Source organism: Alligator sinensis, unplaced genomic scaffold, assembly GCF_000455745.1.
Source record: "Alligator sinensis unplaced genomic scaffold, ASM45574v1 scaffold365_1, whole genome shotgun sequence".
Taxonomy (NCBI): Eukaryota; Metazoa; Chordata; order Crocodylia; family Alligatoridae; genus Alligator; species Alligator sinensis.
The window spans coordinates 993,092-1,005,893 of NW_005842356.1; the positions used below are offsets into that span (position 1 = coordinate 993,092).

Genomic DNA, 12,802 nt, shown 5'->3' on the forward strand with positions numbered 1-12,802 from the left:
CTTCTGGAGGGAAAAATGCTTTGCTTATACCTACCCCCACCACCTCTCCCAAACTTTTGCCCAGATCCATAGCAGATGTGGAAGCCCAACTCTGGCAACTAGAAAATCTTGTAAGGGGAGTAAAAGCAGGATGAGGTTTGGGCCCTAAAATTGTATCCTCGCTATGGATCTGGGAACAGTGGCCAAATGTGTTTTCTCAGTTCTTAAAGAATCTTCTACACACTTTTAAATCCATCCTTTTTTAACCAGGAAAATTTGTAAAGTTCTTGTGCTGTTCATGTATTTGCATGGCGCATAATACATTTTGTTTTTCTTTAAATACCACTTTAAAAATCCGTACAGAGTATTTGATTCTTTATGGTATATGATTCTTTATGGTAAAATGCTATCAGAATTAACTTCTGTTATAAAAGCATTCAAGCTACTATATTGACTGGCATATTTGGCAGAAATTGCTGCTACTTGTTTTGTAAATGCTTTGGGAACTGATGATTTTTTTCCTCTTGATCTTTTCTTGCCTAAACTCTGACTTGCTTTATTTATTGTCATTTTTCTATCTTGACATTTGGCTTCCCCTTTCTATTAAGCCAAGAGGAAAGTATCAAGCACATCCCATTTATGTTTGTGGCAGATGCTGATCTGTTTAAACTACAGTTTATAGTTTGTCGGTCTCAAATGATGCTTTTTACTATTTATGATTAGCTTTGAAATTTGATAGACTTGTCACCTTCTTAGAATATTGGAAAGTGATCTCTCAAAAGAAAGATTTGTGTGTTTTCATGGATTTCAGTTTCAGCTTACAGCAGCAGCAACTTTGGATACTATCATTGTTATATAAACTAGTTCTCTGGATTTCTGATTTTGAATATTGATATAAATTTTCCTGCCTTTGCAGGTGTTCTTAATTTTTATCTGTTAGAGGCAAAATACAAGTACAACATGCACAATTATCCTTCCTGGGTTTATTTCAGTGCTCTGTATCTTTGTTTTGCTAACCCTGCTAGTTCCACTTCCTATAACTATTACAAACTATTACAATTTTTTTAAAATGTTAAACAAATCTGTGAAACACAAGAAGTAAATTTGTTGCCAGACTTAAAAAATTTTTTTTTTTTAAGGATGAGGTTTTTCTCTTCTCCAGAAGAGGTCAGTAGAATTCCATTTACCAATAATAACCTATCCTAATTCTGAACTTGGAAATCTTACAGATGCACAGTACGGCATAGATAGATCTACATAAATTTACTTTATCTTTGTATCGAAATTCTTTTGTAAATGTGTGCATCTTACAGGTAGGAATAGGGTGTTTAAAAGAAGTAGCATATGTACCATATATATTGAAGTTGTTCATGTAAGTAAAAAGCTTCACATGATCACATGAATAAAATAAATTCAGTTTTAGAAATAATGCATCTTTTGTTCTTAAGATCTTCACAGCAGGACTATTACAGCAATGCAGCTTCTCCTTTTTTAGCTGTATGTAGTTTTGCAAGCATGGGTCACATTCATTCTGTTTGCTAATATCACAGTAGCTGTTCTACATGTTCTCCCATGCCCGTGAGCTCTAACCCTGGTCTTCAGGAAAGTCAGAATTACTAAATACCAGTGTTGCACCAATTGCAACAGTTAGAGTAGATTGTTAAATTGTTCGAGGCAAGCTACTGAAATTTCAAATTGGAAGATCTTATAGGTTGCTGTTTTAGGGGGAAAAGGGAATTGGTCAGTTTGGTTAGGACTTTAGGGGGCAAGAATTATTCAAAAAGATCTTGCGAGTCACATTAATGTTGACAGAAACATTCTTAACACAGATACAGGTAGAGAACTTGTCACCCTCAAAACTGACAAGTGCAAGGTGCTGTACCTGGGGAGGGTCAACACTGACAAGTGCAAGGTGCTGTACCTGGGGAAGAAGAACCAGCAGCATACCTACAGGCTGGAGAACTCCCTTCTCATCTGTGCAGAGGCAGAATAGGGTTTTGGAATCATTATTGATGCCAAAATGAACATGGGCTGGCAGTGTGGGGACGTGGTCAGGACAGCCAACTGTACCTTGTCATGCATCCACAGATGCATCTCGAGCAGGTCCAAGGTGGTGATCCTCCCCCTCTATGCGACACTGGTCAGGCCGCAGTTGGAGTACTGCATCGCACTTCAGGAGGGATGTGGACACCTTCGAGCGGGTCCAGAGGAGGGCCACTCGCATGATCAGGGGGCAGCAGGGCAGGCCCTACGAGGAGAGGCCAAGGGACCTGAACCTGTTCAGCCTCCACAAGAGAAGGCTGAGGGGGGGGACCTAGTGGCCTGTTACAAACTAGTCAGAGGGGACCAGCAGGCATTGGGGGAGTCCATGTTCCCCCAAGCACTACCAGGAGTGACTAGAAATAACAGTCACAAGCTGGCAGAGGGTAGATTCAGACTATACATCAGGAGGCGCTACTTCACAGTCAGGGCGGCTAGGATCTGGAACCAACTTCCAAGAGAAGTGGTGCTGGCTCCTATCCTGGGGGTCTTTAAGAGAAGGTTAGACGAACACCTTGCTAGGGTAGTTTGACCCCAGTACTTTTTCCTTCCATGACAGGGGGTCGGACTTGATGATCTGCTCAGGTCCCTTCCGACCCTACTAACTATGAAACTATAAACCAAGTAGTTAATTCTTCAGTTCCCTGTTAGAATACTGAGTAATCCATGTCCAGTAAATATAGGAGAAGCTAGTGGTACAAAATAAAAGGCATTACATTTTAAAAACAGATACTTTTTTTTTAAATACTTTGGTCTCTTTAGGAAGACGTGGGGGGGGGGTTTTGTGGATTTTTATATATATATATAGAGAGAGAGAGAGACTTGTGAATTCATAAGCGTAAAGGACTCTTAAGAACCAAAAACTAAAGAGTGATATTCACTTTGGCATAAAATAATGTACCTGAATGTACTGGATTCCTGAAACTTCCTTCATATTACAGGTGATGATGACCTTCGTCACTTTTGAAAAATCTTGATCTTTCGTTAATTCAGTTGTCTTTTTCTTCTGTTCATTGTTTGTTTGCTACCCCTGGGAATTTCTCTTTTGCAATTTCATGCTGTTTTTAATCATTACTACTATGCTTGCTGCTTTCTTCAGACCTCATAAAAATGTCTTATTCTAACCATGCTGAATTTTGTCCAAGAAGTTATCATCCACAAAAATGTTTGCCCCTTATAATTCTTGTACCATCACAGCATTGCTCCAGCGCTACCAAAACATGGAATTTGCTTGAGAGATGTATTTTATAGAAGGGTCCCAATATGACCCATGTCTATTGCATGTAAAGGGAAAAGGAGCTCATGGAGCTCATATGCCTTAAAGCAAATGAGACTGGTAATCCCCAAATCTAGAATGCTGGGAAACCTGGGGACATGCCCCAAGAAAACAAACAAGTGATAGGTTCTCACTACTTGGTGAGTTGGGGAAGTAATCTGAAACCTCTGAATCTAGGAGAGGAGCTGTAGATACAGGGTAGATGGAAACTTACCTTGACTTGTGGATAATACCAGGGGGTATGAACACATGTACATCTAGTGTTTCAAAAGGGCAACAGCTGTTAGGTTCAGATTGTTACCAGATTGTTATGTGCCAGCAAACGAATGTAGCAAAACAGTCCAGTAGCAGGCAGAAAGCACACCCTCGCAAGAAGCAAAATACCATTCCCTTGCTTTTTACCACCAATTGTCTTAAGAGCTACTGCAGATATGTGGAGGATGTAAAATGAATACTTAACATGCTGCTGCCTTTTCTTTGCTAGATGCCAGTGGTCCATGTTGCCAGTGATTTTTAACTGGTTGGCCCTCTCTGCCCCACAACCCTATGCACTTATTTCCCTTCATATACTTTCATCTGAAATGAGGAATGTTTATTCTTTCTTGCTATCATGGAATGTAGTACAAGTAAGTATTAGAAATTATCTCTGCTGGACATGCAATCTAGTTTCCCACAATACCCAGCCCTAGTTCACCTTCCTTGTCCATTTTCATGAGACGTTTCTTACACAGGATTTTGTGTCTTTTCTCCAGTTGGGACAGTAAAACCTGTACTTCCCCAACACAGGGAAATGTTTTACGATATAAATTATTTGTGCTCAAGGAAAGAAATGCAACTTAGGTGTCCAGTATAAGTTCTTCAAGATGCATCCCTTTTATCTGCTTCGCTGTCTAGCATCACTCCACACTTCTTTGAATTCCTGTGCACTACATATTACAAAAGCCCACACCCTGAGGCTGTAATACAATTCATCTTGGAAGTGGTCTCTCTCCAGTCTTCACACAGCGGTTTGAAATCTGTTGTGTATCTCAAGTTGACAATGTTAACTATGTTTATCTGAGGACAGGGGAGTTGGGAATAGGCCTTTCTCTAATAGTGTCTTTGACTCTGGTGTTTGCTTCTTTCCTTTCGTCCTTAGGTCTGAGTTTGACTTCTCAGACATACCGTGTTATGTTTCTATTTTCCCAATGTAGATTGAGTTAACTTGCCTTATATGACTGTTTTAAATTATTCCCTCTGGTAAGTGTTTTGCTGATGGAATTCTCTGTTCAAAAATACATTCTACTGGGGTTCCTCTCTAAATTACTATGAAACATAATAGCAAAATACAAAAAGTGAAGATACTATTTAAATGTACATAGTAATGCAAACTGACTTCAATGTCACAGATTTAAAAAATATGGTAGGCATTTAATTTAAGAAAACCAACCCGATTCCAAGTATTGAGGTTCAAGGCTACAATTGCTGCTTAAGTTTACAGCATATTAAAGCCTGGATTCTAATTCATGCAAGAACTAAGTCACAAGGGGGTATCACATTCATTCTGTTTTGATAGTGATTTCTAGCCAGTAGTCTTAATAAAAATATTTAAAGTAATACTAAATTTCTGAAACTGTCATATTTTATTGCAGAATATTAATATTAAACAGTCTTTCTGCACAGGTCACATTCACTGGACAGTGCAAGTTTTTGTTTCTCGGTTCTTTGGGATTCTGTAAAACGTTGCATAACATTTAAACAGTGGTCACGTTCTTCAGTCGTTCCTTCTAGCACAGATAGTACAAGGGAGCCAGAAACTGAATTAAATGGTTATTAGATACATTCCCTTACAACAAAATGGAGCTTACCTTTGACATATGTTCAGTGCTAGTGGTGCTTGTTAGGTGTATACTTATGAGGAAAGCAGAGGTAATAATGAACTTTACTACAGTAACCTTCCACTGGCATAAAGACCTAAATTTATTTAGGTCTTATTTAAGAGACCTGTAACTAACATCGCTGCTGAGTCAGTTAGCCCTGGTGATCTGCCATTTTTCAGCAGAGTTCAGATGCGGTGAACTTAAATCCCATATTTTACAACTGAGAGAAGGAACTATTGCCTCTCAAACCATGATGCAATTACCCAGCACTGTATTAGATCACCAGTTCTCAAACTTTTTAGACTCAAGGCACCTCTTGTTAAACTCGAGGCACACTTTGACAATGCCAGCTTATAACTTTCACTGGTTTCTTGAGGACAGGAAAATATAATAATTTTTCTGTTGCAAAGACCTCGGACCACGAAAGGTCAGACCGTTTTTGACACTATGGATTCCTATTTGAAATCTCTGAGTTTCATGTGAATCATATGTAGGTGTTTTCAGAAGGTTCCACAGCACCCTGGTTGAGAATCACTGTATTAGACAGTTTTCCTTGCAGTGGGTACATCTACACATTCAGTTCGGGTGATGTGATAAACTCTAGCTCAGTTCACACTGTAGTCAGCTGCTCCCAGGCACAGTGTTTATACATGTGCCCAAGACTGCAGCACATTGAGCCCAGGGCAGAGGAGCTCTGGACTGGCAGGGAGTCTTGGGGGTCAGCCCTAGGTTCTGGGTGGCAACTTTGGGTGCCAGAGGGGCTGGCTGGGGCATGAGGGTGCTACAGTGCAGGGCTAGTTGGCAGCCAGCAGCATTTGAGCGCACACAATTACTCGAGGACAGTACTATCCTACAGTGGACTTAATTAATTTACTGCACCCTAATACTGGCACACACACACATATATAGACTGTGACACTTGACTGCAGACCTAATTAGTCAGCTCCAAAATAAAGTGCGCATGTAGATTCTTGCAGTGTGTCTTTTTCTGCCCCCCCTCCTCTGTTGCCCTAAGTCTCTTAGTATTAACATTTGAAGTGTGCTGTCTTCCCAGTGAGTGTTTTACCAACTTCCTCCTATATTTCTCAGGTTTATGGAATTATGTTGGGAACTTCACAAAGGGGATGATGTATCTGTCTATAAACTCACTTGGGGGGGGACCACCAGGGTTTGGGAGAGACCCTGTTCCCCCTAGTGCCCGCCCAGTCAGGGTGGCTAGGATCTGGAACCAACTTCCAAGGGAAGTGGTGTGCGCTCCTACTCTGGGGGTCTTTAAGAGGAGGCTTGATGTCTACCTGGCTGGGGTCATTTGAGCCCAGTTTTCTCTCTTGCCCAGGGCAGGGGTTGGGACTTGATGATTTACAAGGTCCCTTCTGACCCTACTTCTATGAATCGATTTGGCATTTGATTTGGCATTTAATTAATGATCACTGCCATCCTTAATAGTTACTGGTATAAAAAGATTACATCAGTCTCTTTCTAACCTGGTGATTTCTGTTGGTAGCTGCTAGTGCTTCTGCATGGGTGTTAAGCCAGCTGTGTGAATAAGTAATTCACCTTTCACAATCCTTGGACAGAGACTCTCCTATCTCCGTAATTAAGATTAGTAAAACTGAAGCCAGCACTGGACTCTCAGGTGCTGAACACCTACAGTCAGAAGCAGCCCCTTCCTGAGGATGGCCAGTGCCCAGTTTAGGGGAAGAGGCAGGGAACAGCAATTTCCTTCCCCTCTCTGGACTGGTCTGGGAGAGCAGAGGAGGGGAACAGCAAGGTCCTGTGTTATGACTCCTTTCCCAGAGTTTTCTAATTATTCACCAGTAACCGTCTAACATAAAATGTATAAACAGTTTCAGATGAGCCGTATCAAATCCTTTGCCCTCCAATATTTAGTAAAGTATCATGTGCGTGTTTGTGAATGAAATCAGTGTTTTTTACTTACGAATTAAAAAAAAAAAATTAAGAGTTTATTTCTAGATTTATTAATTATTAAAGTTATGGGTTTTTAAGTGTTTAATTTTAGAAAGTTTGAAAGTTATTTGGGATGTATCTGAATATATTATTATTCAGTGGTTATTTAATATGTCAATGATAAAATCTTAAAGGAAGACTTAACCTAGTAGTACCACTTCATTAAAGAACCGTACTGTTGTAAGCTCATACACTACTTCAGTACCTGTTTGTGGATCTCGTACATACTTCAGGTAGTAAAGCAGTTACACTTGCCCAATGAATTATTTGGGAATGAAGCCTAGTAAGGCATATAAATATGACCATAAATTCTACAGGTTACATTTTTAATAATATTTACTGTTTTAACTATTAATATCAGGTAATAGCTAAGAGGAAAGAAGATTCTGGAAAAATAAAACTTTTGCTTCACTGGACACCAGAGGACATGTGAGTATATTGGTTGCCAATGATCTGATGCCACATTTGAGGGCTGAGCTGAAGGAAAAGATTGCAGAAAATATGTTGTTTGTCATGAATGTGTGCACAGCATTCCTTCTGAACACTTTTACAATAAATGTCTTGTGTAACTATCTTGACCTTTATGCAACTCAGAAGCATGCATTTTTGTTGCTTTCTGACACAGTAAAGGATAAAAGGTAGAGCTTGTAAACATAAAAGGTTTTGCTTCACATATTTCTTGAAATGATGGATTTTCAAAACCGCTTTTGTTTTTTCACTGTGGGTCATCTAATTCAGCATATTTCCAGTGCTGTGAATGTTAAAGAAGACCATCTAAAGTGGACACCCAAAAGTGTAATAATCAGTGCTTGTATACCAAGACTGTAAGAAACACAAAATAGGTGCTACAGTCTGTCAGTAGAATGACTGTGAAAGATGTCTTTTTGGTACTTTCAATTGAAAACCCACAAGACTGCTTTTTTGCATTCTTTTCTGCAAAAAAAAATCCCCCAAAACCCCATGCTGCTCTTAAGCTTTGATTTTTTTTTGCCCCCCCCCCCCCCGCATATTTGATTGAATTTTCTTTATATTTGGAATATTCTGTCAAATTTCAGATTACTACAGTTCTAGCTGAGTTGTGCAAAATGAGTTGTCATCCGCTTGAGTTAGGACAGAAGATACTGAAAGTTGTAAATATAAGTAAGCTTGTACATCCTTCAGTTTTCCAAACTGCTCTATTGAATGTATGTTAGAACTTATTACACTTATTTTCAAAAAAGAAAAGTTTCTGTGTACAAATATTATAATCCTAATTACAGTAAAAGTTCCATTATCCGGCACCGTACAAGCTGGCATGCTCTGTTTAACCGGCATGCCGGCTTGTAAGGCAAAGTGAAACAGGAAGTGCTCACCGTGGCACTTCCAGTTTCTCCGAGCCCCCACAGCCCAGGGCAGAGCAGCCTGTGCTGCCGAGCCCGCCATGGCCTGGGGGCATAACAGGCTGTGTGGGGCCCGCCTCCCTGGCCCACAGGCCCTGCGGGAGGGTCAGTGACATAACAGGAGAAGCGGTGGCCCGAACAGGCAAGGACGCCTGTTTGGAACACTCAATTAACTGGCATATTTTGTTATCCAGTATCCCCCATTCCCAGGGGATGCTGGGTAACAGAGCTTTTACTGTATATGGAAAAGTGGAATAATCCTTTGCCTTATGGAAAAGTAGAATATTCCTTGTTTTAACATTATTAGGAGAGCCATTAGGAGTGTAGTTTAGCCAATGTTGTGCAATCCACGGGGGTTTCCCACAAGCTTCCGAAGCAAATAAGCTCCTTTTTAAAAGCAACCCTAATTTGATGGAAATTAGTACATAAATTTGAAATTAGGCATGGATATTCAAGTTCAAATGTTATATTAATGAATTTTGCTATTTAAGAAAACAAGAATCATAATTAAATGTGCACTCAGTGACCTTTTCTGGAAGAGGGAAACTTTTTTAGGTACAGTGATACTTTGTAATCAAGCAGATTTGAATTAGAGGCTGATTTTGGCACTGGCAATGAGGACAGTATACAAACCTAAGTGTTTTAAAGCTTCATTAGCAGGCAGGGATGCACCATGTTCTGATGGACTAATTTAACTATTGAAATAGTTAGAATCCAAAAATAGCCATGTGCAAATCATGAACCCAGCAGTGTGGATCTACTATAATTGCTACCTTCAGAAGATGAGGATGGCCGGTAAGTTGTTTTTCCTGGTGTCCTTGACATTGGGGCTCAATTCCGCATCTGTGTAAATTTTAATCAGGAGATGAAAGAGTGGAGAATAATATTGTAGATGCCAGTGAAAGGTGTGATTTTTGTCACTCTTAGAAAATATACTATCACTAGATAATACCCTATAATAATAATGTGAATTTATGGTACTGTTACAGGTTTATTCTACAATGTTACCACTTTATGTAGTTATTCCTATTGCAGGCAAATGGTTATTTGGTTAACTGGTTTATAGCTGAAGGTTTTTAGTGTATTAGCATTAAAAGAAATTAGACTTAAATTGTAGTGTAACTGTGTTTCTTTTAGAAAATCAAATTGAATTTCAGTATTTTTTATGATAATCACCAAGACTTTCAAATTTATCTTTTAGTGATAAAGTATCTCAGATTAAGTTGGGCAACCCTTGATTTGATATCAGTACAAAGAACTTGAGAGCTGTTCAACTTAGAGGGATATATATTACATTAACCTGCTATTTTAGTAGATACACCTTTATTTTTAAGGCAGAGAAGCAGTATCTTCAAGTATCTTCAAGTACTTCAAGTATAATGGTTAGTTTAATTTGCTACTTGGGGTTAGTTTTATTACTTTAAAATTCTGACTACATAACCTAATTTCTGAGTTGATGACTCAGGATGTACTCTGTGTACAACTAATTACAGGAATGGATTTGGGGTTCAGAGGTGAAGATGTCTGTCATCCAGGGACACTAAAATGTAATACATTGAAATTTGAGAGAAGATAAACATGTGTTTGTGGTAAACTTACGTAATTCTGGACAGTTTGTTATCCTTCCGATAGGAGCTACTAGTTATTTCACTTTTGACATGATTTGTTAGGAGGTTATCCAAACCAATGCCAAATTAATTGTACATTAGATGTTATACTAGAAATCTTTCATGTCAATGATTTATATCTCAAATCCAATAAAATGTTTTGTGCTACTAAAAGGTTTTGGCTTTTAGTTTTACCAGTAATTTTAATTTTTCTTTTCTCCCCTTCCTACACAGCAAGCACTAAAAACTCTTGGGACAATCCAGGTCAGCAGTTGCTGTGGAAAAGGAGAGTTGCTAAAATAGCAGCTTTTTATAAAGGCTGTTATTATCCTGCTGTAGTCCATTACTTTTTTACCTACCTACCAGTCCTCCCACCACATAGCTGTACCAGAACTTTGAGAATCCAATTTATGGCTGGGGTGTATTCCTGGGCAAAATGGGACAGTCCTGGCTTCCATAGTCTTGTCCCAGCCAATTGGTCAGAAGTCCCAGAGTGGAGTCCGGTGGGGACACAGAGCAGCGTGGTGTGCCAGGCAAGTGAGAGGGCAGGCACCACTGCTGCTGGGCAGGAGCAAGGCAGACAGACTGGAGCAGGTGCCACCCTGGGACATACAGTCCACCTTACTTATGACCAAATGCGGCAGAAATATTGAGAGCCAGTTTTCAGTGGACTAGTACTGCAGAGTTTTAAGAACTGGACCAGTGTATTTTGTCAGTTGTTACCAGCTCTCCTCTCAGCCCCACCAGGCTTACATTGCTGAGTGTATAATAACCAGGTTTTACTGTGTTTCAATATAAGAATTGTCAGAAACTGAAAATTTTACTTGTAGGATATCTGTTCTTTTTTTCCAAAAAAAGAAATGTTTGTAACTTCAGGATTTCTGGTTCAGAAGTCACAAATTTGTACAAATGCGTCAAGCTTTAGTTTCATGATAATTAAACAGACAAATAATAAATTCATTAGCTCAGCATGACGCTCAGGGCATTTACCTGAAATTTACCTTATTCTTACCTAATCCTTGCAAACATTCTATTTTTATTATTTATTTTGACACTGCAAGTCCAATAAAATATATTTTCTTTGGTCCTTTCTCACTGTCCACCTTTTCTTGTTTAACAGTACCAAAGTTGGTAGTACTCTAGGTCCATTATATCTAAGGAACTTATACACCAACTTCCCTAGCAACTCTTTTGCACTGAAAAATTTAAGAGGCTTTGAATTTTAACATAACAATATGTCCTTTTTTCCGATGAGGATGCTTTTTGAAAAGTAAAATATGAAGATTGCATTAAAATGTTTCATGTATATTCATTTACCTCATAATTTTATGGTGAGAAAAAGGGTTTATCTTTTTTGAATATTTTTATTTTATTTATTTATTCATAGTCTGCCTGATGTGTGGGTAAATGAAAGTGAACGACATCAATTAAAAACTAAAGTAGTTCATTTATCAAAACTACCAAAAGATACTGCCTTGCTTCTGGACCCAAACATATACAGGTAAATTTTGAATCACTTTATTTAAAACAATCTTAAACCTCACTTAACTTTTTGACGTCAAAAGTCAGGATTGCTAATTGCTGATGCATCAGTACAGGGCTCTTCGACTCTGTCAGCGTCCAGAGGTTAAGTTCTGAGGTTTTAAATAATTTCAGAATTACTTCTTGAACTGATCTCTAGTTACTGAGAAACGGGGAATGTGTGTATTTACCAAGTGTATTTTACTTTTTTGTGCTTGGTGTACAGAAATTCTAGTAAAGGAGGTACATACAGTGGAATCCTGAAAGATCACTTCTGTTAAGATCACATACTGGTTTGTATACCAATTTTTTTAAAGTCCAAATTTATCTTTACATATATTATATTCAGCTGTAATACATGCAGTATTACTTTGACATCTGTACTTGCGTACAAGTACTATTCTTTTTTTAATGGAAAATTCATTAGAGAAGAAGGGGACAGTACATGCCACGTCTTTAAACCACATTCATAATTGTGTATTTAGGTCTTCAGAATGGCCTCTAATCCATCACATCTCTAATTTTTCCTGATTTTTTTTTTTTCCCCCCCCCCCTCTGTATTAGTGTATTCCACTTAATCCTGTCAATACCCACAATTGTATCAATATAATCTTTTTAAAGGTAATCTGAAATGCTTTTAATTTCCTCTTCAGATTGTTGAGGATTCCAAATTATTAGATGACTGTGTATGTATATAGACTGAATTACAGAAATACTTTAACAAATAGTAAACCCAGTCTTTCTCCATTTACCTGCCATGACCATAGTTCAGTGTTCTTGTGTTTCCTCTCTAATAGTTGATCATATCACTAATGTCTAAAGCAGTACATGGAACACTTAACTGAGGTCTGGATATGTAATAAGCCTTTCAGTTTACCTTTAATAGTCAACGCACTTCACTAATCAAATTAATGAAAACTTGGTTTAAATACAAAGAGAGTTCTCCTTGCCTATATGTGCTGTCTCTCTAAATGTAAGTATTTAAAATACTTACCTGAATATGAATTACTGGTGAAATCAGTAATTCATAAAGATATGAGCAAAATTGGATTGTATATTCTAAAAAAAAAGACTTTTAACACAGTGTTATTACCTACTTTAGGTATTAGTTACCTGTACTTCCATTGCCCTCACTGAATTTAACTCGTATTGTTTAGATTATTAGATCAGACA

The 12,802-nt window shown here is 38.4% G+C and overlaps 1 protein-coding gene across 1 annotated transcript in view; it reads left to right on the forward strand.

Moving 5' to 3' along the window:
• The window catches only part of AEBP2 (AE binding protein 2), a gene marked incomplete at its 5' end in the record, with an annotated part of 84,055 nt that overhangs the window by 68,477 nt on the left and 2,776 nt on the right, over positions 1–12,802 (forward strand). Inside the window, 2 exons of the mRNA XM_025210565.1 lie at positions 7,484–7,551; positions 11,496–11,609. Of these exons, the coding sequence (XP_025066350.1) occupies positions 7,484–7,551; positions 11,496–11,609 (182 nt within the window). The remainder of the gene's footprint in view (positions 1–7,483; positions 7,552–11,495; positions 11,610–12,802) is intronic.